The 26,892-nt window shown below is 55.8% G+C and overlaps 2 protein-coding genes across 2 annotated transcripts in view; one reads left to right on the top strand and one right to left on the bottom strand.

Annotated features, from left to right (window-relative positions):
* Positions 1-4,467, top strand: part of MRC2 (mannose receptor C-type 2) — a 5,784-nt gene extending 1,317 nt beyond the window's left edge. The window contains 9 exon segments of the mRNA XM_028498126.2: positions 6-51; positions 220-328; positions 863-1,101; positions 1,229-1,397; positions 1,492-1,641; positions 1,960-2,079; positions 2,269-2,448; positions 2,919-2,945; positions 3,054-4,467. Coding sequence (XP_028353927.2) covers positions 6-51; positions 220-328; positions 863-1,101; positions 1,229-1,397; positions 1,492-1,641; positions 1,960-2,079; positions 2,269-2,448; positions 2,919-2,945; positions 3,054-3,496 — 1,483 coding nt within the window. The 3' untranslated portion in view covers positions 3,497-4,467.
* Positions 4,468-12,070: 7,603 nt separating this feature from the next.
* Positions 12,071-26,892, bottom strand: part of MARCHF10 (membrane associated ring-CH-type finger 10) — a 93,037-nt gene continuing 78,215 nt past the window's right edge. The window contains exons 8-10 of the mRNA XM_024130194.2: positions 21,470-21,583; positions 15,379-15,421; positions 12,071-12,233 (exon numbers count right to left, since the gene is read on the bottom strand). Coding sequence (XP_023985962.1) covers positions 12,172-12,233; positions 15,379-15,421; positions 21,470-21,583 — 219 coding nt within the window. The 3' untranslated portion in view covers positions 12,071-12,171. The remainder of the gene's footprint in view (positions 12,234-15,378; positions 15,422-21,469; positions 21,584-26,892) is intronic.

Genomic DNA, 26,892 nt, shown 5'->3' on the forward strand with positions numbered 1-26,892 from the left:
GCCCCTGGGGAGCCCTCTGGCCCTAGCCCTGCTCCCAGCGGCAACAGACCGGTGAGGAAGCCCCTCCCCACTCTCTCCTTTGCCCTCCACCCCCACCCTGCCCTGCAGTGCTTGCCTGGGGACCCCCTTCCAGCCTCTTTGCTCATAGTACAGCCTTCTGGGGGCAGTGGCACAAGCGGGCAGCTGCCGGGGCTCACCTGAGCAGCTCCTTCCCCCCAGACCAGCTGTGCGGTGGTCCTGCACAGCCCCTCGGCTCACTTCACCGGCCGCTGGGACGATCGGAACTGCGCGGAGGAGACACACGGCTTCATTTGCCAGAAGGGCACGGGTACGTGTCACCGGGGAGCCTGGCAACCGCAGCCCCGGACTGGATTCCATGGGCCATGCCAGGAGGAATGAGACATGGTCCCTGACCTCACAGGGCCCCTGGGGCCACCCCAGAGTCTAGTCTGCTTGGGAAGCAGATGGGCAGAAAGGCCAGGCGCCAATCAGAGGGAAAGGCAGTGGTCTCAGGCAGGGGTCTCAGGAGGAAGGTTTGGGGTTTTGGAGGGCTGACCAGGGAGAGCTAGATACTGGGCGTGCCTGGTGGCAGGGGCCCTGAGGTTCTGTGTCTGAGGCTCCTGCAGCTCCGTGCAGGGGTCCCTCTGTCCTGGATTCATGGTCGAGCTCTAGGTTGCTCATCCCTTTATTAGTGAGAACGTATTGTTATTAATACCAGCAATGACCGACACTGAGCCGAGCACTGTGCCCAGAGGAGAGTTGGTCTCTGCCTGATGTCCGGCGCTCCCCCCTCCCGGCCTCATGCCTGGGGATGGGGTGATGGGGGCAGAGCCCGGCCTGAGCCCTGCCCCCTTCCCTGTAGACCCCTCCCTGAGCCCATGCCCAGCAGCATCGCTCCCTGCCCCGGGCACTGAGCTCTCCTACCTCAACGGCACCTTCCGGCTGCTGCAGAAGCCGCTGCGCTGGCACGACGCCCTCCTGCTGTGTGAGAGCCGCAACGCCAGCCTGGCGCACGTGCCCGACCCCTACACCCAGGCCTTCCTCACGCAGGCTGCCCGAGGGCTGCGCACGCCACTCTGGATCGGGCTGGCCAGTGAGGAGGTGGGCACCGGGCTGGGCCCACTCCCCTGATTTCCCTCCCTGCCTCCTTCTAACCCCGTGCCTTACCTGCTCCCCCCCTGCTGCGGCTGGTCCCCTTCCTCCCACCCTGATGGCTGTCTGTGCCCAGGGCTCCCGGCGGTACTCCTGGGTCTCGGAGGAGCCGCTGAGCTATGTGAGCTGGCAGGACTGGGAGCCCCAGTACCCGGGGGGCTGCGCCTACGTGGACATGGATGGGGCCTGGCGCACCACCAGCTGTGACACCAAGTTGCAGGGGGCTGTGTGTGGAGTTAACGGAGGTGAGTGTCCACCCGCTGGGGCCGAGGGGTGGGCCGGGGGTAGGCCGACCCCGGGAGGACCCTGGGCCACTTTCTCAATCCTGCACCCCCATAGGGCCCCCTCCTCCCCGAAGAATAAGCTACCACGGCAGCTGTCCCCAGGGGCTGGCGGACTCGGCGTGGATTCCCTTCCGGGAGCACTGCTACTCCTTCCACATGGAGCTGCTGCTGGGCCACAAGGAGGCGCTGCAGCGCTGCCAGAGAGGTGGGCCGGGCGGGCGAGAGCCCATATGTGGGCATTCCAGGTGGCGACCCCTCTCGTGGACACTCAAAGCCCCTGTGAATGCAGTCCCCGTGCTGCGGTCTACCTGTCGGCAGCACTCACACATAAGTGCCCCTCACGTTGCAATACGCACAGACCACCCGTGACACAACACGTGTGACTATAACCCCCTTCCCTCCACGCACGACTCCACGCCATCCTCTCCTCTGGCTGCCAGGGAAGAGGGCGGGGGCCTCTCTGGGGGGCTCTGCTACCCCAGGGAGACCCGTCTGCCCTGACGTGAGCCTCCTTTGTGTCCAGAGGGTGGGGTGGTCCTGTCCATCCTGGATGAGATGGAGAACGTGTTTGTCTGGGAGCATCTGCAGAGCTCTGAGGGCCAGAGTCGGGGCGCCTGGCTGGGCATGAACTTCAACCCCAAAGGTGGGTCCCTGCGTGTACGATCAGGAGGGGGAGGCCTCAGGCGGCAGGGGCGATGCCCTCCACCGGGGCTTGGTGGAGGTGAGGACCTGAGGAAGGTGGGAGTTGGTTCTAGAACAGGCCTGCTCTCTCCCACCGGCTCCAGTTTGTTACCCGCCCCCGCAATGCCCCCTCAGTGCCTTCTTCCCACAGGAGGTACCCTGGTCTGGCAGGACAACACAGCTGTGAACTACTCCAACTGGGGGCCCCCGGGCCTGGGCCCCAGCATGCTGAGCCACAACAGCTGCTACTGGATCCAGAGCAGCAGCGGGCTGTGGCGCCCAGGTGCCTGCACCAACATCACCATGGGTGTCGTCTGCAAGCTCCCTCGAGGTGAGCGCCCGGCAGGCACACCCACGGCTTCCTGCCACCCCCAGGCATCTGGTGCTGGGTGGGGCCCCGACTGCTTCTCGTTCTGCGGACAATGCAGTGTGATGGGAGAGAATAGACAGACAGGCCTGGGGCCGCCGGACCTTCCTCTGGGATTAATTAGTCTGTAGGACTGGGCCTTCCTGCACATTTCCAAACTAGACAGCAAACCCGTCATTTTGTAGTGGTTAAAGGCAGGGATGGGGGTTCAAGCCCAGGCCAAACCATTTGCCAACTCTGTGGCCTTGGGTAAATCATTCAAATTCTCTGGCCTCAGTTTACACATATGTAAAATGGGGGTAATAAGAGTACCTATAAGAGGATTAAATGAGCAAATGAAGTGTCTGGGCCTGCAGAAAATGTTCTTACACGGTTGCTTATTATTATTATATTATCACTGCTACTGTTATTAACTGGTCCCTCCTCTGCCGCAGCTGAGGAGAGCAGCTTCTCCCCGTCAGGTGAGTCACAGGGAGGGCTGAGACTAGCCCTCTCCTCCTTTCCTCCCCTCATTCTGGGCGGTGGGTGGCCATAGCGGGGCTTCTGAGCGAGGGTTCTTCTTGCTGCAGCAGCCCTCCCGGGGAACCCTGCGGCCCTGGTGGTGGTGCTGATGGCGGTACTCCTGCTCCTGGCCCTGCTGACTGCGGCCCTGATCCTCTACCGGCGGCGACGGAGCGTCGAGCGTGGGGCTTTCGAGGGCGCCCGCTACAGCCGCAGCTCCTCCGGCCCCGGCGAGGCCACTGAGAAGAACATCCTGGTGTCCGACATGGAGATGAACGAGCAGCAGTAGAGCCAAGGGCGTGGGCGGGGCCGGGGCAGGAGGAGCTGGGGCGGGGCCGGGGCAGGAGGAGCTGGGCGGGGCCGGGGCAAGGAGGAGCTGGGACCGCCGGGCCCCCCCCCAGCTACAGCCCTGTCTGCCCATGGAGGGGTTCCCTTGGGAGCTGCTGTGGGGAGCTGGGGCTGGCAGGGCCTGGGCTGGTGGGGTCCCTCCCTCCCACGAGGGCTGGGCTGAGACCTGGCTGAGTGCAGCGTGGCGTTTCCCTTTGGGGGGGGTCTTAAGGTCTTATCACCCAGGCCTGTGCCCCCATGGTAACCAGAGGCAGGACGGGAGCCTCCTTCTGCCTCTTCCTCCCCAGGCCCGCCTGCCCAGGCCTGTGCCCCATGCCAGGACCTGCTTCTCGCTGCAGAGTCTGAGGAACCTCCCCTGAGCCCTCAGGCGGCCTCTGTTGCTTCTCTCCTTCCCTGGCAGCCTCAGCTCTGAGCCCCTCATGCCAGCTCCTTTCCCTCCCTGCCCCCCTTGTCACCCAGCCCTCCCTTCTGAGCCAGGGCCCTGGGGTTTGGGGAGCCCTCTTGCTCTTGGTGGGGGTCGGCTGAGGGGGCCGAGCATTTGTCACTCCTGTGCCTGCTGGGGTGGCCATGGGACATGGCAGGAGGGCCTGGGCCGGACGGAGAACAAGAGCATAACTGGCGTCAGCTGGGCTGGAGACAGGACAGGGGAGAGACACCCTGACCTCCTGGGGGTGACCAGGCTGGGCTGGGGTGTCATCTCCTGCCGGTCGGGGGAGGGCTGTGTCCCTAAAGAGTCCCCTGTGGGGACCAAAATAAGTTCCCTAACGTTTCCAGCTCCTGGCTCTAGTTTGGAGAGAGAGGAGGTGTTTGGCCAGGGTCCTGGGGGTTTCAGAAGCGAGAGCCTAGGGACGCCCTCTAGTGGGGCCCAGAAGAAGAGCGCCTGAGTCCCCCGAGTGGCCCCATGCGGGTGGAGCCGAGCCACCCAGCAACTTTCCAAGAGGCCGGAATCCCAGCAGGAATCACCAGGCCTGGTGCCGCGACCCAGGACAATGTGAACATGGACTCGAAGACATGGTCCTTTTTTGTAGTTCTTAATTTTTTTAATGTGCCATTATTGTTTTAAAAAAGAGAAAAAAGAAAAGCAAACAAATAAAACACCTTTAAGAGGCTTGAGAGAGAAGGGTTCCTGCTCTGTCCTGCTGTGAGCCTTGTCCTTCATATCTTTTCAAGATAAATGTCATTTTGGGGGGCTTGCATCCATTTTGCCTCTATCTCTGGGCCCCGGGACCGCACCCTTCTCTCTGTTCCTGGGGATATGTGTGAGGGTTGAGGGCTCTGGAGCTGCCAGACAGCAGTGTGAGCTTGGGCATCTTGGCTCACCTTTCAATGTGTAAGACGGGAGAACAGGACGCATCTCCTAGGGCTCCTTTAAGGATGTTTGAGGATTAAATGAGATCACCTGTGCAAAGCAGTCGGCGCCTTCGAGCTCCTGCAGTAATTGCCCCATAAATGTCAGCTGTTACTGCTGTTTCTGGGCTGCAACTCCCAGGGTAGCGTGTGAGGCGCCCACGTCAGCCAGGGGTGGGGACGCACACCACCTGCGTTTGAGCTTCGAGAAAGCGAGTGCACCTTCGTCCCTGGGGAGCATGGGCTCTGGAACCGCCAGGAGGCAGGGGAGTGGATCACAGGACCTCCCCTCCACCCCCCCACACCCCCCACCCCGCCCACCTTCACTCATCTACCCAATGATTCAGGGTGTTTGAGCTGGAGACAGAGCCACGAACAGAGAGAAAGCCCTGCCAGCCCAGGTTGGTCAACCATGCCAGGTCACACTAGGTGCCGTGAGGAGGCCTAACACAGGCCGAGGCGGGTGCGTGAGGGCCAGTTTGGACGGGGTGGCTGGGGAGGATCTCACCAGAGGCAGTGAGACTGGCACCTGAAGGAGGTGAGGGGTGGTGCAGACAGGCCAGTTCCTTGGCAGGGGAAGAGCAGGACGGCTGCTGTGCGGTCCCTGCTGCTTCGGAGGACCAGCAGGGAAGCCGGGCTGGCTGGAGCTGGGGGCAGGGGAGCGGGGCGGGGCCTGATTGCCCGAGGCCTTGAGGGCAGTGGTAGGGAGTGTGGATGTTAAGCAGAGCGGGAAGTCAGTGGGAACAGCTAGTCTGACCTTTTCAGATGGTGCTTTGGATCAGGACTGCGGCAAATGGTAAGATTCTGTGCGCATGCGTGCACGTGCGTTTTTGCCTTGTTCGTGATTTTTTAAAAATGTTTATAATTTTCTGAATAGGTAATACCTTGTTCAAAGCCTAAACCCAAATGATATAAAAAGATACACATTGAGAAGTCCAAAGCTTTTGGCCTGGACAGCAGGGTAAACGGGGTGCCATTTACTGAGTCGGGGAGCCCTGAGGGAGGGTTTGTGAGCTCCTGAGTTTTCTGAGGCCGAGGCTGAGGCCAAGCCCGAGGCCCTCCTCCATCCAGCTCTTCCGTCTCTGCAGCAGCAGGAAACATGGAGGGGCCTGGTCAGCTTCAGGGAGGGAGCCCTAATCCTGTGGCGGGTCGTTAATGATTTTTTTAAAAATAAATTTATCTTTTTGGACTGTTGGGTTTTCGCTGCTGCGCACGGGCTTTCTCTAGTTGCGGCGAGCGGGGGCTATCCTTCGTTGCGGTGCGCGGGCTTCTCATTGCGGTGGCTTCTCATTGCGGAGCACGGGCTTGAGGCGTGCGGGCTTCAGTAGTTGCGGCATGCAGGCTCAGTAGTTGTGGCTCGCGGGCTCTCTAGAGCACAGGCTCAGTAGTTGTGGCTCGTGGACTGTAGAGCGCAGGCTCATTAGTTGTGGTGCACGGGCTTAGTTGCTCCGCGGCATGTGGGATCTTCCCAGACCAGGGCACGAACCCCTGTCCCCTGAATTGGCAGGCGGATTCTCAACCACTGCACCACCAGGGAAAACCCAATGATTTTTTTTTTTTTTAATGTGGTCCTAGCTCCCCCACCAGGGATTGAACCTGCACCCCCTGCATTGGAAGGTGAAGTCCTAACCACTGGACCACCAGGGAAGTCCCTGGGTCCTGAATGATTAATCCACTTCACCCTGAAGTGATTAGCTCTCCAAAGTGGGGAACAGCTCCCTTTGTGAGTTAAGTGCCCTGCCATTAGCCACAGCTCAAAGGTCCCCTGACCAGGCTGCAGGGAGCCACTCTGGGCAGAAGCCCCCTGGGAAGCTGGCATCTGACCCTTGCCCTGAGAGAGGAGAAAAGCCCAGGGGTGAAGGCAGGGGCACGGGCTCTGGGTGGGAGGAGCAGCTGAGAGAGTGAGAACCCCAATAGTGAGGGCAGTAGCTGGTGCGTGTCCAGAGGTTTAAATCACTCCAGAAATACCTGTCCCCACTCCTCTCTCCTTCCCTCGGGTGGCTTTAGTCCTCACCAGAGCCCTGAACCCCACCCAAAAGCATTTTAGACAGTTTCGCATGCACCTGGGGGCTCCCCGTAGACCTTGTTCTGCTTGTGGGGTCCTGCCTGCCCAGAGGAGGGCAGGGGGGACTCCGGGCAGCTCTGTGTCTGTAGGACGGGAGGAAGGCTCTGGGCCCGGGGCCATCTGCCTCTGGCCCCAGGCCAGTGCTGGTTCTGGTAGAGTACTGGAAGAAACTCCTTTCTTTCTGCTCATTTCGATGTGATAAGCGTTAAGCACCTCCTCTGCATTCCATCTTTGATGCCTTGAGACCCAGCTCCCGAGGCCTGGGCAAAGGGCACTGTGTATCCCAGGCACTGAGCCCAATCTGCATTTGCGGGGCTAAACGGGCTCAGCTCTGGCCACCTGGATGCCGTGACAGCTCGCTGAATCCATGAATGAATGGGCGAACGGGCCGCTCTCCAGAGAATGGTGTCAGGCGTTCTCACAACCTCTCCTTGTCAAGCCAGAGATGGCTTCCTCCCAGGTGTCCTGGCAGAGCTGGCCTGGCCCAGCGGGCAGTGCTGCAAGGCCGCGGGGTGAGGACTCGGCCAGCCACATCACACGGCTCTCCTGGAACGGGGCTGGCCGGGCCCTGCCAAGCTGCCTCGAGCACTAGGGCTGGAGTCTGTTGCAGGGACAAGGTAAAGAATTGCATCTGGAGGGAGAACCCCAAGAAAGGCAGGCAGGAAGGGGGGGAAGGGAAAGGAGATGGAGGGAACATGGAGGGGCCTCCAGCAAGGCCAGCATGAGATGAAAGTGCCCAGATGTTCAGGCCTTTATCTCAGGGGTCAGGGCTGCCAAGAGGCCCAGGGAAGGCTGACTTCAGACTTGACTCCCCCCCAGAATCGACCTGCTGCAGCTGCAGATCTCAATCCTTGTCCAGAAAAGCAGGCGGGGTGCCGGCCGTGGAGAAAGGAAAGGGGCGAAGCAGCAAGCAGGCATTTCCCCCTTGAAGTGGATTCGTTGCTGGCAGTCAATGCAAAAAATTAACTGGCTTCTGATATTGGCTGATGGCAGGACTGTAGTTTTAGCCATTTCAGGGAAATCCTGGTCAGCTCAGGTTTTCTCATCCAGTTGGCTTTTTTTTCTTTCCTGCCCAGCACCTCTAAGTTGTGAGGTCTTGTGGGGTGTCTGGGAATCTGGCCCTCAGTCATTGCATGGCCTTGCTAGCTTATGCAGGGAGGCCCGTCTGTATCTCTTTCTGGGACTTGTTCGAACTAATTCTTACCATGAATTAACTCATTTTATCCTCTCAACACATCATCAGCTGGGTGCTACTGTCCCCCTTTACAGAAGAGAAAACAGAGGCACAGAGAGGGGAAGGACCTGCCTTGCCACTTCTCCTCCTCCCTCCCTGCTCTATAAAAAGACTGGGGAGGCGGGCAACTGGAGAGAACCCCTCTGTGATCTTGCAGTCAGCCTCTGAGGCTCAAGAACTTTGTCTCAATCTGAGACATCTCTGCCGAGTTTCAGAAGCCTGTTTTGAGTATAAGGGCTGAGTGGCCTCTTTCCTTTCCTTCTTCTAGGGCCTCCCTTCCCGAGGCAGTGGGGGAGGGACACCTGGGTACCCTGGGCTGGGGTCGGACTGCGGGATACTATGCATAGCCTTGCATAGAATGGGGACTTCCCTGGCGTCCAGTGGTCGAGACTCTGCACTTCCACTGCAGGGGGCACGGGTTCGAGCCCTGGTCGGGGACTGATGTGCAGCGTGGTGCAGCCAAGAAAACGGAGAACTGTGTGGTAGGCATAGAAATGAAGTGGGGGCTTGGTGCATATACTAGACATTTACACTGTTGTAGATATTTTAAAGCTCACACTCACCTCCCCAGTGGGAGTCAACTCACCCCAAGGCACTGCAGCAACAGCGTGCTCTCCTCTCTCTCCTCCTGCCGGCTCTTCTTCATCTCACCTGCCTGGGTTGGTGGCTTTTGGTGGCTCCCTGCTGCCTATGTGTGGACCCTCAGCTCCCTGACCTGGCCTGGGGGCTCCCCAGCTCCCCTGCCCAGCAACCCCATTCTAGCTGGTTTCTCCCACCATGCCCTTCATCTGTGTGGGCTCCCTGTTTCCCTTCTCTCCACCACCCCTCTGCTTGCCTGGGCTCCACCATCCTACAAGGCCCTTTTCTGCACCCCTTGGCTCTGGGGACCACCTATTCCCCTGACTTCCTGGGCTGGTCAGGGATGCTGCCCTCTCTTTTGGGCAGGCCAGGAGCATGGCCTTGGCCAGTAGACTGACTTCACCCTATAAACTTGGGGGCATCACTTAACTTCCCTGAGGTTAGGTTTCATGATGGTTTAATTGCTGTGTCAACTTGACTGGGCTAAGTGATGCCCAGATAGCTGGTAAATCATTATTTCTGGGTGGGTCTGTGAGGGTGTTTCTGGAGGAGATTAGCATTTGTTTTTTTTGTTGTTGTTGTTTTGTTTTGTTTTGTTTTGTTTTTGCTGTACGCGGGCCTCTCACTGTTGTGGCCTCTCCCGTTGCGGAGCACGGGCTCCGGACGCGCAGGCTCAGCGGCCATGGCTCACGGGCCCAGCCGCTCCGCGGCATGTGGGATCTTCCCGGACCGGGGCACGAACCCGTGTCCCCTGCGTCGGCAGATTAGCATTTGAATCAATAAACTGAGTAAAGAAGATCGCCCTCCCCAGTGAGCGTGGGCATTGAGGGCCTGAATAGAACAAAAAGGGAGAGTAAGGGCACGCTTTCTCTCTGTTGAGCTAGGCCATCCATCTTCTTCTGCCCTCAGCACTTCTGGTTCTCGGGCCTTGGGCCTTGGACCAGGATTCATACCCTTGGCTCCCCTGGTTCTCAGGCCCAGGTTTGAACTGGAACCACATCACTGGCTTCCCTGGGTCCTCAGCTTGCAGATGGCAGATTGTGGGACTTCTCAGACTCCATAATCATGTGAGCCAATCCCTCATAATAAGTCTCTTTATATATCTCTCTCTATATCCTATTAGCTCTGTTTCTCTGGAGAAACCTAATATACGTTTCCTCCCATGTAACACGGGGTTACTAATATCTGCCTCATAGGCTTATTGTGCGGATTAAAGATAAATATAAAATGCTTATCCCCAGGCTCAGCTCCCAGGAAGTGCTCTTTAAGTGGCACATGTGGGCTCCTGTCACCTCAATTTGACTTTTTCTGTATATGTCCTGCTGCCCCAGTAAGACTGGGCTCCAAGAAGATGGGCATCGTGCATTTTTCCTGTGTCCTCACAACATAGCACATAGTTACTGGTTGGTAAAACTGCCTAAAGAGCCAAAGGCTTAGAAAGACCCTGTGTCCTATCCAGTGTTACTCAACCTCTAATAGGTTCTGGCAATATTTAGCCAGTTGTAGAGGGGGGAGATAGCCCTTTTCATCACTGTCTTTTAATAAATGAGACTTGGTCCTTAGGGCACCTCGGGCCATGAGAAGCCCCACCGGCAGATCCCTGGGCTGCAGTGATTTTGAAATGATGGTGCAGGTAGATGTCTGTTCTATTGCATCTCTCCCCACCCAGACCTCACAGGAGGCACTCCTGCTTGCGTGCGTAAATCCTTCATATAGTTTCTCAAAACCCAACATTGACTGATGTAAACCTGTAACGGTCTCAGGGTAGCTGCCTCAAACCCTGCCACATCTTACTGGGGGTTTGGCCTGTCAGAATGTTTACCCAACTGCCTCAAATTCCATCAAGCTGTCTATAAACCTTATTTTTAAAATATGCATTGTCCCTTCTTAGATGTTTCTCAGTATTGGCTCCTGGACAAATCTTTTATCTTCAGTCAACCTTAAAGTTCGGTTAAAAATAAAGACCCATTTTCTCATAGAATGATCAAGGCTTGGGGCTCCATTTGTGAACGGAGGAACCTGAGGCTTTAGGAATTTTGTGTACAGCATGGAGATATTTTCAACTTGAGTGGCTCTTCTAGGCTCTGTTCACATTCAAAGATGCCCCTTTGTTTGGCTCTTGGATCTTGGCGGAATCTACTTGTTTGCAGTCCCTGAGTCTCTGTCTAACTGTGGAACAGATCAGAGAAGTGGGACAAGATTTTGAGGTAATTCAAGGCTAGCTTTCCTAAACCCTATTGGCATCATAATTTATTTGGGGGACCCCCCTTGGCAGCAACATCTTCGACGGTCACTCCTGGTCTGAGAAGGGCGGGTCTTGAGGGTGGGACGGGAAGCCCATCTTCCTCTTCCTTTCACCTTTTTCCCTCTCTCTCTCTCACCCCTTCTCAAATCTATTGAGGCATATTTTACAATTATACCACAGAGTTCGCCCGTGTTAAGCGCACAGTTCAATGAGCGTTAGTAAATGCATCCAGTTGTGTGAACATAACCACGGACCAGCTTTTAGAACCCCTTCATCACCCCATAAAGTCCCCTCGAGCCCTTGTGCAGTCAATCTCCGCTCCTCTCCCCAACCCCCAGCAACCACTGCTCTGTCTCTATAGTTGTACCTTTTCTAGAAATTGCATTTCAGTAGAATCATACAGTATGCAGTCTTTTGTGTCTGGCTTCTTTCACTTAGTGTAATGTTTTTGCAGGTATCAGCAGTTCATTCCCTCCATCTTTTTTTTTTTTTTGACCTATCTTTGTTTCTCTCTTTCTCTGTCTCTCTCTCTCTCTGACACACACACACAGACACACACACACACACACACACACACACACTTTTCTTACTAAATTCTCTGTCCTTTTTGCATCCTAACTCTTGATCTGGTCTTTGGGCCCTAAGACATAATTAGGAGAGAAGTGTGGACACACACACACACACACACACACACACACACACACTTTTCTTACTAAATTCTCTGTCCTTTTTGCATCCTAACTCTTGATCTGGTCTTTGGGCCCTAAGACATAATTAGGAGAGAAGTGTGGAGTCCATGTACCAAAACTTCTTAAGTGGGCACCTACAGAGGGCGGCTGGCCAGCTAGCCTGTCCCTGCCTGTGGGGCCCCAGGATATGTCATCCCTAGTGGCAGTGATGGTGGGGAGCAAGGAGAAGTGCAAGCTGAGGCCCTGAGCCTTTGTCCAAGGAGACTGGAATGAGCACAAAACGAAGCTGGGCGAATAAAGTCGGTTTACTGATTCTCCTCGGGGTGGAGTGAGGCCTGAATGGGTGCCCTCAGCAGGGGGACCTGAGGCCACGGGGCCCGCCAGGGCTGCTGGGTCCCCTTGGGCTTCTGGGCTTCTGGGAAGCAGCAGGGCAGCCTGCGGGGGCTCAGCAAGCCCAGGTCGCTTGGTCTGTGCCGTCTGGGACTAGGCTGGTCGCTGTTGCCGTCTGTAGATGCTCAAGCCAGGCCCCAAGAAGAGAGGGGCAGAAGGTTGAAAAAGATAATTGGCAACACGTTGGTTTCAGTTTCAGTAGAGAGGAGGAGGAAGGGAGGCATGTGGGGACGTAGGGAGGGCTGCTGGGGGGAGAGGTTTCCGCCCAGCTCCATGGCCAGCTCCCTTGCTAGACCACTTGGCTGTTGCTCTCACAAATGCTACTTGCATTCCCATCTCTCCACTCGGAACCTGGAAAGCAAGAGCATCTCTCAGGCTGTGGAGCCACGGCAGGCCGTGGGATCTGGCATGGAGGGGCGTGGCTTCTCTGCCCTTCCTGCCCCCTCCTCCCCCAGCCCCAGTGACCCCCCACCTACCCACACACATGTGCGCATGTGCGCTACAGTGCCCGGAACAGTGCGGAGAACAGGAACCCCAGTCTTTCAGAGATCAAATTGGCTGGAAACAGAGGGTCACGTGATGGGAGGGAAGGCAGGAGGGCAAAGAGGCAGTGAGATGGCAGTGGGGTCAGAGGGGAGGGTGTGGGGTGGGGTGTGGGCTTTTCTTTATTCTTGGGGAAAACTCTTGTTCTCAGTACATTTCTTTTCCCATTGGCCTGAGTGAGCGCTCCCTGACTATTTGGAAGCGGTTTCTGACTGGTGAAGGAGGGCAGGGGGGAGCAGGAATAATTACTGTCCCTCCATCCCTACCTGGACCCTCTCAGCATCTACCTCCACCACAAGGAGGCCCCAGCCCCATGAGCTGCCCCCGTTCTTTCACTCCTCCTGTTCTTTCCCCCAAATCTAGTTGCCTTGACTTTTATGTATGGGGGGGAGGAGCTCTGGCCCAGCCTTTGGCTTGAAGGCTCTCAAGCCTACTCCTGTCACACCTGTACTGGTGGCTGCCAGAGGCATTGTTCCCCTCCCTGGACTCGGACGTGGCTGTGGCAACAGTTATTCGTGTCAACTGGGGAGCAGTTGTCGGGGGGGCTGGGGTACAGAGCTGTGTGACAGGTTGTTAGACCCAGGCGCACCCACCCAGGGACTCTCCCCAGCTGCCCTGACCTCTGTGCCACCTGTGGCATTTTGTGTGTGGCCTCGGTTCCCAGGTGCAGGGGACAGGGTGAGAAGGTTGGCATGGGCACCACAGAGCCACAAAGAGGTTGGCATCTCTTTGGGTCACCTAGTGTGCCCTGATGTTTTGCCTTTTTCCCTCCCTGTTTACCTGCATCGAGCTAGGGCAGCAGGTCACAGCTGTGACTCAGCTCTGACAACCCAGCTTAACAAAGCGCTGCCAACCAGGTGAGTCATGCCAGGCTGCTGGACACCAAAGAAGGGTGGCCACAGGGGGAGGGCGGGAGGCATGTGGATCTGCCTCTGGCTGCCCTGGCTCCTGTCTTGATCATGGCTCTGGCGGGAAGCCAGGCAACAGCGGTGTCTGACCAGCGTGCCAGGACGGTGTTCTGTGCAGGGCTGCCCCTGCCAGCATCTGGGGTGTGTGCAGGGCTCAGGGCAGGTAGAGAGGGCCTAGACCTGTTTCCAGGGGAGAATTGGCGGCCCCTACTTTGGGACCGGGACGGGGGAGCGGTGGATCCTAGAGCTAGTCCCAGCTTCCTGAAGAGCGATGTAAGTGACATCAGGGGACCATCTGCCTCAGAGCAACACGGGAAGGGCAGGGTCCCCTCGGCGGAGACTCCTTTTTAAGCACCACCCCAGGGGTGCTCTTCTCCTGCCCTCTAGAGACGTCCGCCTTCCCTGGGGCTCAGGCTTGGAGCCGGGGTGTCCCTTCCCCATCCCCAAGCTGGGATGTGGGTGGGAGGCTCTCCATCCTGCTCAGGGCCTCCCCGGGCAGCAGGGCGGCAGCGGCCCGCTCTGGGCACTAGGGGTCGCCCCTGCCCAGCCAGACCCACCCGGGCGCGCCCGGCCGCAGCAGGTTTCCTCCAACCGGGAAGACCGCGGGCGCCTCCGGGGCGTGCGCTGGGGAGGGGTGCAGCCGGGCGCGGCGCCGAGACCCTGTCCGGTGCCTCGCGCCACCGAGTCGTCCTGGCCGAGACGCGGGGGCCCCTTCCGGAGCAGGGGCTCTCGCCAAAGGCCGGGCTCAGAGCGGGTGCGTGCGCCCGCACACAAAGGTCCGTTCCTAGACTTCACAGCTCCCTGCCCGCTCTCCCTTCCCGGCTGCCCGAGGGGGAGCAGCCGCTCGGGGTCGGCCCAGGCGACGGCGCCGGGGGTCGGGCCGGCCGCCCCGAGTGGCCCCAGGGCCTTGAAAGGGCGCAGGGGGGCGCCGGGCCCTCACCCGGCTCGGCTTGGACCCCCGCGGTGGCGCCCGGGACTGGGACTCTGCGGGTTCCTTTTGTGAACGGAGGGAAGGGCCCTCCCCCGCCTCTGAAAATGGTCAGCCCGGGTTCTCGGGACTGCGCGCCCTGAATAACAGATTGGGTGCTGTAGGGTCGTCATCTGGGCCCCACCCTGCGGAGCCCTGAGCTGGTTTAGCTTCTCCTGCAGACGGGTTTGTTGGGGGTTCCCAAAGCATCTCCGTGACCGGCTGCATCAGGATCACCAGGGGCCCACCCCATCACCTGAAACGGAATCTCTGGGAGGGGCCCAGGAATCTGTATTTTTGGTAAGTTCCCAGATGATTCCCATGGCGAAGCCAGCGTGGAAATCGCTGTTCTAAACCTTTTAGGGCAGGCAGTTGTGAAATTTCTCGCCAGAACAGCCTCAGGGGATGGAATTGTCACCCCCCCAGTTCACTGTAATGTTTGTGCTCCCAGCTGATGGAGAAGTTCTTCCCAAGTCTGACTGCCAGCCCGCCTGCTGTAATCGAGCACGTTTTCTTCAGTTGGGTTTTCTATGGGAAAATGAGCCTGCTTGAAGACAGCTGTCCTGCCTCCTTTGACTTTTCCCGACACCTGTTTTCCTTGTTCAACTTCTGAATCCAACAGGCCCACTTGAATGGGCCAAATAGGGAGAAAATCCAGTAAATCCAGTACTAGCTTGTGAATGACTGTTGTCCCCTCAGGTAATGGCTAAACAGTGCCTTTCCAAGGTTTAGAAGAAAACCCAAGGGGCTCCCCAAGGGCTGGACGCTGGTGAATCCCAGCAAAGGGAAAGGAAAAAACCTGTAGCAAGTTATCCTACGCCCGAGGAGACCGGCCTCCCTTTGTTGGCCTTTCCCCTCGCTTTCAGGATGAATTAAAATTCTTATCTCCTCTGCATCCAGCATACTTGGACATGCCTTCCCGATTGCTGCAGCTAGAGTTTCCCAAGCTTTGTGGGGTTATTTTTGCCTCTGGGTGGTGGTCATTACTTCCTTCAACACCATTAGGTTCAACACAGTCACCGAAAGAGAGCAAATTAGCAAACACCCTCAACATGGCAGGACTGAGCCCCAAACCTACTTTCATCTTCTTCCGGTCTGGGTTGTGGGTAATTTCTTGACAACTATGAGAAAGGAGACAATGAAAAATGAATCATTTTCCCAAAGCAATTGTGAACAGATGTCTAATTCCCTAGTCTCGGGGATGGTCTAGGAATCCCTTACGTCACCTTAAAGGGGCAGAGTCAATGTGTGGAGGTGCCGAGGACAGTGCTGATATTCAGCACCTGTGAGGCTTAGGCTCATCCTAATGAGAGCCTCAGCCGTAGCCCAGGTCACCGTCGCTGGTTCGGGGCTTCTAAATTTGGCAGTGTGAACAGACTTGCTTCCTTTCAGCAATTGATCTGAATAGCAGAATCCCATCCTGATGGTCCGAGTCGCATTTACAGGCCGTGGGGTGAAGGCCGTGCTAACTGGCCACTTGCCTCACCACTGGCTTTTAAACAATCGGTTGTATTCTCTGCCCGGCAGGAAGCAGCGGGCCCATCAGGGCTCTGGGCTCCCTCTTTGTTCTGACTTTATGGCCTTTTATGCCACAATAAGAAACACTGTGTACTCCATGGGATCCCACTGTGCCAGGCTGCAGAGGGGCTCGTGCTCTCCCCCCAGGGGGAAGAGGGGCTTTGTGACAGGCTGGGGGACAAAATAAGGGGTGCTGGACACTGTTACCAGGGCAACTGCCTGGCCGGCATGGAGGCAGCTGTGGCCTCTGGGTCCCTCTCACCAGAAGGCCAGGGGGAGGGCAGGAGAAGGATGGAATTTCTTCTAGAGCAGCAGTCCTGGTTACCTGGTAAATGATACATCAGGACTGTGCTAGCAACGGCCTCCATTTTCTGCAGGCTGCTAGGATGACCTCATCCTGCCTCTAGATTCCGTGCCAGGGGATGGCATCTTTCTAAACCAACTCTCACGCGCCACCAGGAAGCGCCATCTTGGTGAGTAGGGAAGCTTTCCCAACTGTGGGCCAAGCCTGGGCCTTGCATCCTTTGGGTAGATTCGGTCCTCTGAGGCAAGGGTTTTCGGTTTTGTAGAAAAGGTGTGAATGGGGGGCGCCTAGAGTAAGTCCATCGGGCCTCACTCGTGAAGGGGCCAGTGGGCTTTCAGAGCTACTTCAAGACCCTCCCTGCCCCCCAGGCCAGCCACTGCAATCCCTTCCCCTCCCCTCCAGGTGAACATTTTCCTACAGGTGAGGTGTTAGTGCAGCGCACCTGGGGCAGAAGATAGAGGCGGGTGCTCACGCCAGGAGGGCATCCTGGGAGGCCTGGGGTCCCTTCTGTGCTCTGCCTTTTGTCACACTGACAGGGATTCTTTCTGTTTTACCTAGTTTAGCAAATTAGGCACTTGAGGGGTTTAGGGGAGCTGCTATGGGCAGGCAGGGAGAGGAATTCGGGGTCCCGGGTCATTTCATTGGGGGGAATGGAGAGTGTGGTACAGACAAAGCCCAGGGCTAGGAGGAAGCCCAGGACAGGGGTCCCGGGGTGTAGGCCCTGAATACTGGAGTGTCCTGCGTAGGCGCGGAAAGGGAGAACGGGGAGGAAAGGCAAGCCCACTTAGCTTCACCCCGCAGGACAGCCCTGTGTCCCCATGAGACTAAAGGGTGAGCCCAAGTGGGATCAGGTGAGGCTGGTGGGGCGCTGGAGATGCTCCCATCGTGAACAGCTGAAGTGAGAAAAGTGAGAAAAGGCCACTTTCCTGCTGGGCGTTTGCAGAGAATAACAGGCAGTGCTCCCTTCAGCCTGTACCTCACTCTGTGCCCACCTAAACCTGCCCCCCATCTCCAGTGCTCCCCACATGGGCCCCCTCACCCTGTCCCAGGGCAGCAGCCGCCCAGCCGGGCTCTTCTCCCTCCAGCCCACCCTCCACATGGCCGCTCCCGTCCTCTCTAGGAAACGCAGATCTCCCGGCCTGCCAGCCCCAGGCTAGAAAGCCTTCAGTGGCCTCCCAGAGCTTCACACAAACCCTTCACATCCTGCTCACTTCCTGCCAGCTCCGGCCATGCTCAGCTCCTTGACTTTCCCAGACGCGCAAGTCTTTTCCTTTCTGAGCCTTTGCGTTCCCTTCTGCATGGAATGCCCTTCCCTCCCCAGCAACCCTGGTCCGAGATTCAGCTCAAGCATCACCTCCTCAGCTGATCAGTTGACAAGAGCAATAATGGAAGCAGCTTTGCCACCAGGCTCCCAAAGCAGTGGGAGGACTGAGGGCAAAGAGTACAACCTAACTGGGTTGAAAGCAAGCCCTCTGAAACGTTGGCTTGTGTCCCTGAAGGCCCTGCCTGGAGAGTCTGTCCTGGAGAAGGAGTGGAAGGAGGGGGTGAGAACAGTGGCCCCTCCCATCCTCTAACTCTGTTCTGTGTTCCTCCACATATGGCTCCATCTCCTGTCATAACACAAGGTACATTTTTTTGATAATCTTGGTTACATGTCTGTCTCTCTAGACTCTTGAGTCCCTTTTAGGCCAAGCGTGTCTTTAAAAAAAAATTAATTAATTAATTAATTAATTTTTGGCTGCGTTGTGTCTTCGTTGCTGCGTGCGGGCTCTTCTCTAGTTGCGGCGAGCAGGGGCTACTCTTCGTTGCAGTGCGCGGGCTTCTCATGGTGGTGGCTTCTCTTTGTTGTGGAGCACGGGCTCTAGGCACATGGGCTCTAGGTGCACGGGCTTCAGTAGTTGTGGCACGCGGGCTTTAGAGCACAGGCTCGGTAGTTGTGGCGCACGGGCTTAGTTGCTCCGTGGCACGTGGGATCTTCCCGGACCAGGGCTCGAACCCGTGTCCCCTGCACTGGCAGGCAGATTCTTAACCACTGCACCACCAGGGAAGTCCCCGAAGCCTGTCTTGATCATCTTTGTATTCCCAGAATCTAGTTTAGAACCTGGCACATAGTAGGCACGCAGAAAATCTTTGAATACATAAATATGCCTTGAACTTGGGCGTGTTCCTTTACCTAGAATACCTTCTTCTCCCCACAAATTTGTACTATCACTTTCTCCAAAACATAACTCAAGACTCGCCTCCTGGAAGAAGCAGGTATTGGTTCATTAGTTCATTGTTTGAGCCTCAGAAGGTTACTGAGCGCCTACTATGTGCCAGGCATTTTCTAGGCACTGCAGGACTGTGGTGTACAAAAGAGATGAAGGGTCCATGTCCCAAGTTACCAGTGACCACATCCTCCCCGCATCCCTCTTCTGCAACCCTGAGCAGACCACATCCTTATCTGGCAGTTTAGCGAAATTTACCAAATTTAGCAAGTTTGTAAGACTCAGTGCTCCTGGCATCCAAAGTGCCTGGGACTTGGTCAGCAGTCAAATATTATTCATTGTGTGCCCAGCATCACGGGAGACAAGTGTAGAAGATCCGGCCTTGCCTTCAAAAAGCTCACGGCCTCACTGGGGAGACAAATTATTTGTTCATAGGATCACTGGAAACCCCAGGAAGCCACAGTCAGGGAAGATCTTGGGTTATCAATATCACAGCCTCTGGGAATTCAGTGGGCCCGTTGGTTCTCTTGACCAAGGGCTACTTTCTGATTATTAACTGGCTTTCTAAATATGTGAGTCACATCTTCGCACTTGATCATAAGCTCCTCAAAGAAAGGGACATCGTGGTATCATGTTTAGTAGCCACTTTCCCAGATTCCCATCTCGGCATCTGATACAGGCCAGGGCATGAATAAAGGAGCGAATGAATGATCGCTGCTGTTGACAGGCACTCATCCCTGGGTGTCTTATTGAGACACAACCAGAAGCCTGGCATGAATGGGGTTTTTAGTTCTGGTAGGTAAAGGAGAGGGAAGGAGGGTTTCTTTCCCATTGTAGTGCCTCTCCTTTGCTAAACGTTACCCTTAGAGTGTGAGTGTTTTCTACAAGAAAATACTGAGACTCAAATCCAGAAGAGTGTGAATTTGACAGAAGCCACTTGTTTTCCGAGTTCCATTCGGGTACCTCTTTTTTTAAAAAAAAAAAAAAAAAAAAAAAAAAAAATTTTTAAAATTAATTAATTAATTTTTGGCTGTGCCGGGTCTTCGTTGCTGCACGCGGGCTCTCTCTAGTTGTGGCGAGCGGGGGCTACTCTTCGTTTCGGTGCGCGGGCTTCTCATTGCGGTGGCTTCTCTTGTTGCGGAGCACGGGCTGTAGAGCGCAGGTTCAGGAGTTGTGACGCACGGGCTTAGCTGCTCCGCGGCATGTGGGATCTTCCCGGACCAGGACTCGAACCCGTGTCCCCTGCATTGGCAGGCGGATTCTTAACCGCTGCGCCACCAGGGAAGCCCCTCGGGTACGTCTTAACTGGTTATTTGTGCTGGTTGTTGCTTGGTGGTTTAAATGGGTGAGATCTATTTCAGGGAATCTCAAATTACATGTAAGCTTGTGGGGAGAGAAGAGTGTTGCCCTGTCCCTTCTGCTTCCTTCCTCTCTGGCTCCCGGCCTGCTCCTGGCATCACCTACTGCTCCTCTAGGATAGTTTTTACCAGAACGTTCTCTAGAGTCAATGCTTTAGGGCCTAGGTTTTCATCCAACGGGTTGTACTGTCTGTTGCCTTCTTGTGTGTGCTTTGCAGTCCTGGAGGCTAATGTCACTTGCATTTGTTTGCTGATGTTGTGGCCATCTGTAACCTCTGTCAAACCCTAGGTGCTTTGAAGTTCAGTGTGCAATAAAAAGTTCATTAAAAAGATGTGGAATCATGAAAATGAGGTTCCAGACATGTTAAACAAAGGATCATTTCCTGCTTCCTGTACTTCTTTCTCAAAAAAATGTATTTCTCTGAGGAATTTATGTCACCACTAAAACTACGGAAGAGTGAAAGGAAGGACAGGCCTGGGTCAGAAAGAGGGTGAGATTCCTGAGGAGACAATTTTGGCAGAGACCCAGCCTTTTGTCTTAATTGAGAGCTTAGGGTCTAAGGGGAGAATTGAAATCAGAAAGATGTAGGGACAGATCTCGAATTCTTATGATTAATGGTTTGAACCCAGCACTTCTAGTGGGGATGGCTCCAAACGGGTCACCTCGGCCTCCAGTGGTGCCAGGACCAGGGCCATGTAGGGAGCATTTGGAGCCAGTGGGGTCCAAGCTCCAGGCAGTGACTGGTGCCGACAGATGCTTCTTGTCCACTTGAGGTTAGGAGAGGACAGACGCAGAGCAGAAGGCGAAGAGAAGGAGAGGTACGTGGGATAAGGGGGCAGAGCATCACTGAAGCTGTCTCGCGGCCCCATCAGTGGCTCGCCCACTGCCATACTGGCTTTCTTTCCAGTGGCGACCTTCTGATGTGAGCAGAGGTTGAGTTCCAAGCCTCAGGGGGTGTACGGGCAAGCCCAAACACTAAAAATATAGCAGCGCCTGGCATGGCTTTAAGGTAAGGGAGGTGCCTCTATGCTGCCCGTGCTCTTTCCTGGCCTGGCCACAGGGAGACATTTAACCAGGAGGGCAGTCCCCTGGGGCTCAGGGTTCTGACTTGACGACAGCCAAGTGTACTTGTACATTTCAGAGGTCGGCCTGTCCGTCTCCCGCATTTTGGTAGAGCAGCAGATCTGGGCTTCTCTCTCCACACCACAGGGCCTCCTAGAGGGCCTCGGTTCTCTTATTAAAAAGGAAGGGCAGCCACAGATGATCATTTCTGGTAAATACATTGTCACTTCTCTAATGACAGATGGGACCCCATCAGCACCTTTGTTTCTTGGCATACACGCACACAGGCGCTGGGATAACACAGCCTAGGATCCAAAGCAAAATAAACAGCTTCCCTGGCTGGGGGCAGGGAGGGTTCCTGTTTCTCATGGAACCTCCTTGCTTGGGCAGTGGACATCCACACGTAATGCACAGCCAGACCCCGCGACCTTGCTGGCCTCTATTCTGGGGGGCAGATATCCCTAGAGACTCACTTGCTTATATGACCATTAATGACCATTTAATTACGACTCATGTTTAACAATTACGTGAGTGTCACTTCCTTTTCAGCCAGAGGGCCGCTGTGCCTACCCCCAGCAGCCACTAAGTCTTAGCCCTAATGATGGCAGCGCCATATCCCACCAGCTGGCCTTGAGGACCTCAGTGGATGCACATCTAATAAACGGCAAGGCAAGGTTAGTGGGACTGCCGCCAGACGGTCCAGGCAGGGCCGGACTCACCCTCTCTCTTGCATCCCGGTAGCGGTTGAGTCTCATGAGCTCTGCAAACCTCTGTTCATAGAGACGAAGCAGCAGCACCAGGCACACGCCTGAATTCATCAGCTCGTCTTGTGCCTACATGTGGACAAGGGAGCTCTTAAGTTCATCTGTAAAATTTACATGGTCTCACTCATGGGGTGGAGGGTACAAGGCCAAGAGGGGACAAGAAATAGGACAAGAGCCCAAGCCCCAAGGCAAGCCCTGTCCTGGAGGACCGGAGAACAGAGCAGAAGGGGAATCCAGGGTGGAGGCCGGGCAGCCATCCTGGAATCCTTTACTGCCTGGTGGAGGATGCTTGAAAAAGCTCCAGGCTTAGTCCCAGGCCGTGGACATTTACTGAGCAGTTACCCGGCACGGCCTCGAGCTGGGTGTTTGGAGAACACAGGGAAAAAGGTCTCATCTCCCTGCTGGGACCCCTTCCTGTGATGTGGGAGAGAGCGCCTCATTCATAGCTGGCTCCAGTAGCAGCTGGATGTGTCGATGGCCACGAGGGAGACGCGAAGGGGAAGAAAGAGACCGGTTGCGTGTGACGTGGGGGATGGCATCTCTGGTCCTTAAAGGATGGGAGGGACTTTGGTAGGTGGCTATGGGGGGCGGTCGGGGCCTTTCAGACAGAGGCACTGCATGCTGGCAAACACATAGAGGGCAGAGCGTATGTTGGGCAAAATTCTCTGCTCACTGGTGTGGCTGGAGCATATGGGGAGGGTGTTTGTTTTGAATTTTTAAAAAATCTTGGCATGGGCTGGGGAGATGGTAAGGTGGGACCATGTTAGGCAGGACGTCATGCCGTGTATGTGTATGTGTGTAGCTGCTCGCCTCTGAGCAGAGAGGTAAACACGATGAGATGTGTGCCTTAGGAAGGCAGACTTGTCCGTAGGAGACTCTGGGGCACAGGTGCCACGGACCATGTTAGGCAGGACGTCATGCCGTGTATGTGTTATGTGTGTAGCTGCTGGCCTCTGAGCAGAGAGGTAAACACGATGAGATGTGTGCCATAGGAAGGCAGACTTGTCCGTAGGAGACTCTGGGGCACAGGTGCCACGGGGGTGGGAGGGGGCACTTGATTTTCCTAGATCCCTCGTTTGCCCAGAGAAAGGGCCTCAGGCCTTAGTTCTGTGCGTTTCTCCCTTTACAGATGGGCTTCACGATGGTCTCACCTAGGGGCTCCCCGACTCCCCACCCGCCCTGGCTGTTCTATTATCACTTAACCCCCAGAGAGTGCAGGCCCTGTGAACCTCAGGGCCTTTGCTCATGCTCTCTCTTGGGTGGTCTGTTGGCTCGTTTTGGTGCTTCTGTTGTGCATATGCCCCTCTTCCACTCCCCACCTCTCCAGAGCTGTGTGCACGGCTTCCTTTACAGCTGTCACAGTGTCACCTCCTTGCAGAAGGCTTCCTGACGACCCTCATTTGATCTCGTCATTCCTCCCTGAGTCCTAAGCATCTGTCTTTACTCTGTACACAGCAGTTTGCACTTGTGAATGTTTTTGCTTTTTCTCGGTGGGTGGGGTGGGTTGTATTTTTCTCACTGGTGCTGAGAACACGGGGAGACTCCCAGGGAGGATTTGGCTGTCTGGATGACCACGGTGCCTCTGTCCTCGGCTCCTTTGGCCGTCTGTCCTCCAGAGCCTCACCCGCGGACCTGCATCGACCCTCAATAAATTCGTGGATTAGTGATGACTCCTCCTTGCCTGCCACTTTATTCCCCCATCTGTCCTCATGTCCGGTCTCCAGGGTGGGAGGGTCGGGGATGGGCCAGACGGTGCTCAGGACGCCCTGGGGGAGTAAAATCCCCAGCAGAGGGCACGGCCCTTGACATCACCCTTGGGAAAGCTCGGCACCATGACCATTTTCCCAGGAGAACTGAAGCTCGGACTTGACCCAGTGAGCATCTCAGTGTCCCCTCCTTCCTTCTTCAGTGGCCCGAGGTGCTTCACAGGCCCATCACCCTGTTCCCATCCCGCCGAGGGCAGCTCAGGAAGCTGGCGCAGAACACACCTCTTCCAGGACGAAGCAGCTGCCAGAAAAGGTGCCCAAGCGGAGCAAAGATCGATTTGCTCTTCCTTCTGCACTGGGGCCAGCTCCAGATCTTGGTGACCGCTGGCCCCAAGGTCACTGCTCGAGACCCCTCCACCACCCCACAGACCCGTCTTTAAAGGCTCTAGTCAGCTACCCTTAGCGGTTTGCCTCCTATTTTAGCCTTTCTCTCCTGACCTTGGCCTAGAGCAGGCAGAGAGGAGGTTGCTTGTTGCTACTTTTTTTCTGTGTTAATGGCCTCCTCCCATCTTCCCCAAGAGCTGGTGCCTCCTTTGCGGTCTTTCTCAGGAGCCACCGCCTCTGGGAAGCCTTCCCAGCCTACCTACTGTTTAGCTCCTCCACACAAACCAAGCCTTTTCCTGGTGCGGAGGCCCCCTGTGAGCTCCCGATGTCTCCCTCTCCCCAGCACTCACTTCGCCAGGAAGCCTTTCTGCTCACAGACACTCCGATGCATAATGGCAAATCAATCAGCTAGAAAATGGCTTGGAACTATCAGGTTTGTCACAGCGTTCAGGGAAATCATTTACTTTTTATGACTCCATAAGACCCGGAGGCGTGCAGATGGGAAAATATCCACTAATGTTTTCCGCAGACCATTTGAAAAGTCACTTCCAGCAGATCGTGTCTCTCCTCTGGTCTGTGGGAGGGGACCTGTTACTTGGTGCCATAACTCTCACTGGCCCGGCCCCTTTATGTGTGCCCTTTGCAGAGCCTGTGATGCTGGACAAAAGGGCCGGGCCGGCCAATGGGTGCAGGCGTTTCATAGTCAGCTCAGTGTCATCCTTTATACTCGGAGCCACAAGTGGGAGGGATCTGTTATCAGAAAGAGTTCCGTCCTTGGTAGTTGTTCGGGAAAGGCAGAATGAGCTAGTTTTTGGAGCGTTATTTATCGGAGCTGCTCCCTCCCCTCCCCTCCCCAACCCAGTTGCATCACCCTTCGCTGCCCACATGCAGCAGGAGGAGGTCGGGATGAGTGTCCGGAGACATTCAGGGGAGGGAGAGGCATGTGAAGCAGTGGACGGGGGCTCGGGAGCGCTCAGCCCACCTGCCAGATGTTTTTCTTCCTATTCTCCTGCCCCTTCATTTTGTTAAAATTCATTTCAGTCAGGAGATTTGCTACGGATGGAAACTCTCAACACAATCCGCTCGAAGAAGCAGACAGCCTGGCTGAACGTTCTGTCAAGTCTTCAGATATGTTCCTGGGATGCTCCCAGGTGTGAGGGTGATTAGGTGACTGCGTGCGTCCGAGGACATCTGTCTGAGGCCAAGATGGAGAGAGGCAAGGCCTGTGCTTCTGAGCAATGACAGCCAGAGGCCCTCTGAGCCCCTCCTGTGCGGCAGGGCCAAGATGGCAGGAGCACGTCCCCGTCACACGGGGGGCCTGGGCCCCCAGAATAGGCAGCCTGGGGCCACCGTGCCCTGCGATGTTGGGCAGACGTTTAACTGTGCGTGGACAAAGGGACTCCATTTATAAACGGGGAGAAGTAGCCTCTGCTCTGCCTGTTTCTCAAGGCATCATGGCAAAATGAGCTAACACGAGTGGACGTGGTATTTCGCAAAACCGAAGAAACACCCAACAAGAGGCAAGAGCTGAAGCTAGGATTCAGGGCAAGGACCACGTGTGCCTTGCCTGCCCCTGTGCTGCTAGTGCCTAGCCCATGCCTGGTATATGATACGTGCTCAGTACATATACGCACAGATGAAAGAATGAGGAAAAAATGTGTAATTTTGGACCAGTGATGACTGTTGACTCTAGTGGCCCCAACTTGAACATGTATCAGAATTACTGAGAAGGCCTTTTAAAATGCAGTTGCTGGGCACCCCTTTCCCCAGATTCTTATTCAGTGGGTCTGAGTGGGGCCCGAGAATGTGCATTTCTAATGAATTCCTAGGTGATGCTATGGCTAGTGGTCTGGGAAACACCCATCTTTGAGAACCCCTGCTTTAAACTAAGGATCAACAGTTGGTGGCCAGTAAGCTGAATCTGGCCTGTGGATGTGCTCTGGTTGGAAGGAAGGAAGGAAAGAAGGACAGACGTGAACTTCTTCCGTTGAAGAGAGTGTTCGCAATTTTGTCACAATGGCCACCACTCCCAATTGATGCCGCTTGGGAGATTCTGATCATTTGTTATCTGCCTGGCCTCTATGGCATTTGAGTGTACAATCTGTGACCTAAACTTTTCTTAAAGCTGTTTTCTCCTGGTCCATTTTGCAACCTGGAATGTTCCTTGGAGCTCTACCTGTTGCCATCCAGGAGTTCTTCCTTCCACTCAGAAACCAAATCAACCAACCAGTCAATCAAGCATGAGTCCCACATCCAGGTTAAAGAGCACGCACATGGGAAGATGTGGAGGTGCTTCACGGGCGGCACCACACGGGGAGGTGGCAGTGGGCGTGGAACGCCTGCTGGGCTTAATTTTCAGGCATTCTTGAGTTAGGGCGGGGGTGAACTGCTGCCAGCCAGTGACTGGACCACTAGATGCCCGTAGCCCAAGGTGCTTAGTCCAGGTCCTGGGGCCCCCCCGGCTGCTTTAGCCTCAGGGGGCCACTCTCCAGGCCTATAGGAGCTCCTAATCTAGCTGCTCAAAGTCTGGTAACAAGCCTTGACCCTACGGGGCCTAAGGGAACCGCTCAGTGTCTGAGAGATGGAGGGATAATCGGATTTCAATGTTAGAGGCCACGGGCAGCAATGAACCAAACCAGGAAAACATACACTAATCCAAGCCCATGCACACCTCAGAGACCATTGATAGTGCTGACTGGGCGCCTCCTGGGTGTGTCCACAGTCTGTGGTCAGGGGCTCAGTGAGGTGTCTGTCTCCCACGTGAGTAGAGGGTTTTGCCCTCAAGAGCCTCTGTGTGGAGGGCTCACTCCTCTTTTTCCTCTCCGGTCTTAAATGGTTCTTCTGTGGGGAGGGTCTCTCTGGTCCTGAGAGCAGGTCAGGCCTCTCTGCACTGTGTCCACAGCTGCTCGTCCACCCCTGGTCTGATCCTCCCACACCAGGGTCACTGCCTGCTGACCCACTTCCCCACCATACGGCAGTGACTCTGTTGACCTTGGGCACTGCTGTATCACCCAGCACAGTATCTGGCATACAGCAGGCACTCAACATGTGTCTTAAAAGTTAATGAGTTGGGCTTCCCTGGTGGTGCAGTGGTTGAGAGTCCGCCTGCCGGTGCGGCGGACACGGGTTCGTGCCCCGGTCCGGGAAGATCCCACATGCCGCGGAGCGGCTGGGCACGTGAGCCATGGCCGCTGAGCCTGCGCGTCCGGAGCCTGTGCTCCGCAACGGGAGAGGCCACGGCAGTGAGAGGCCCGCGTACCACAAAAAAAAAAAAAAAAAAAAAAAAAA

This window comes from Physeter macrocephalus, chromosome 14, assembly GCF_002837175.3.
Source record: "Physeter macrocephalus isolate SW-GA chromosome 14, ASM283717v5, whole genome shotgun sequence".
Classification (NCBI taxonomy): domain Eukaryota; kingdom Metazoa; phylum Chordata; class Mammalia; order Artiodactyla; family Physeteridae; genus Physeter; species Physeter macrocephalus.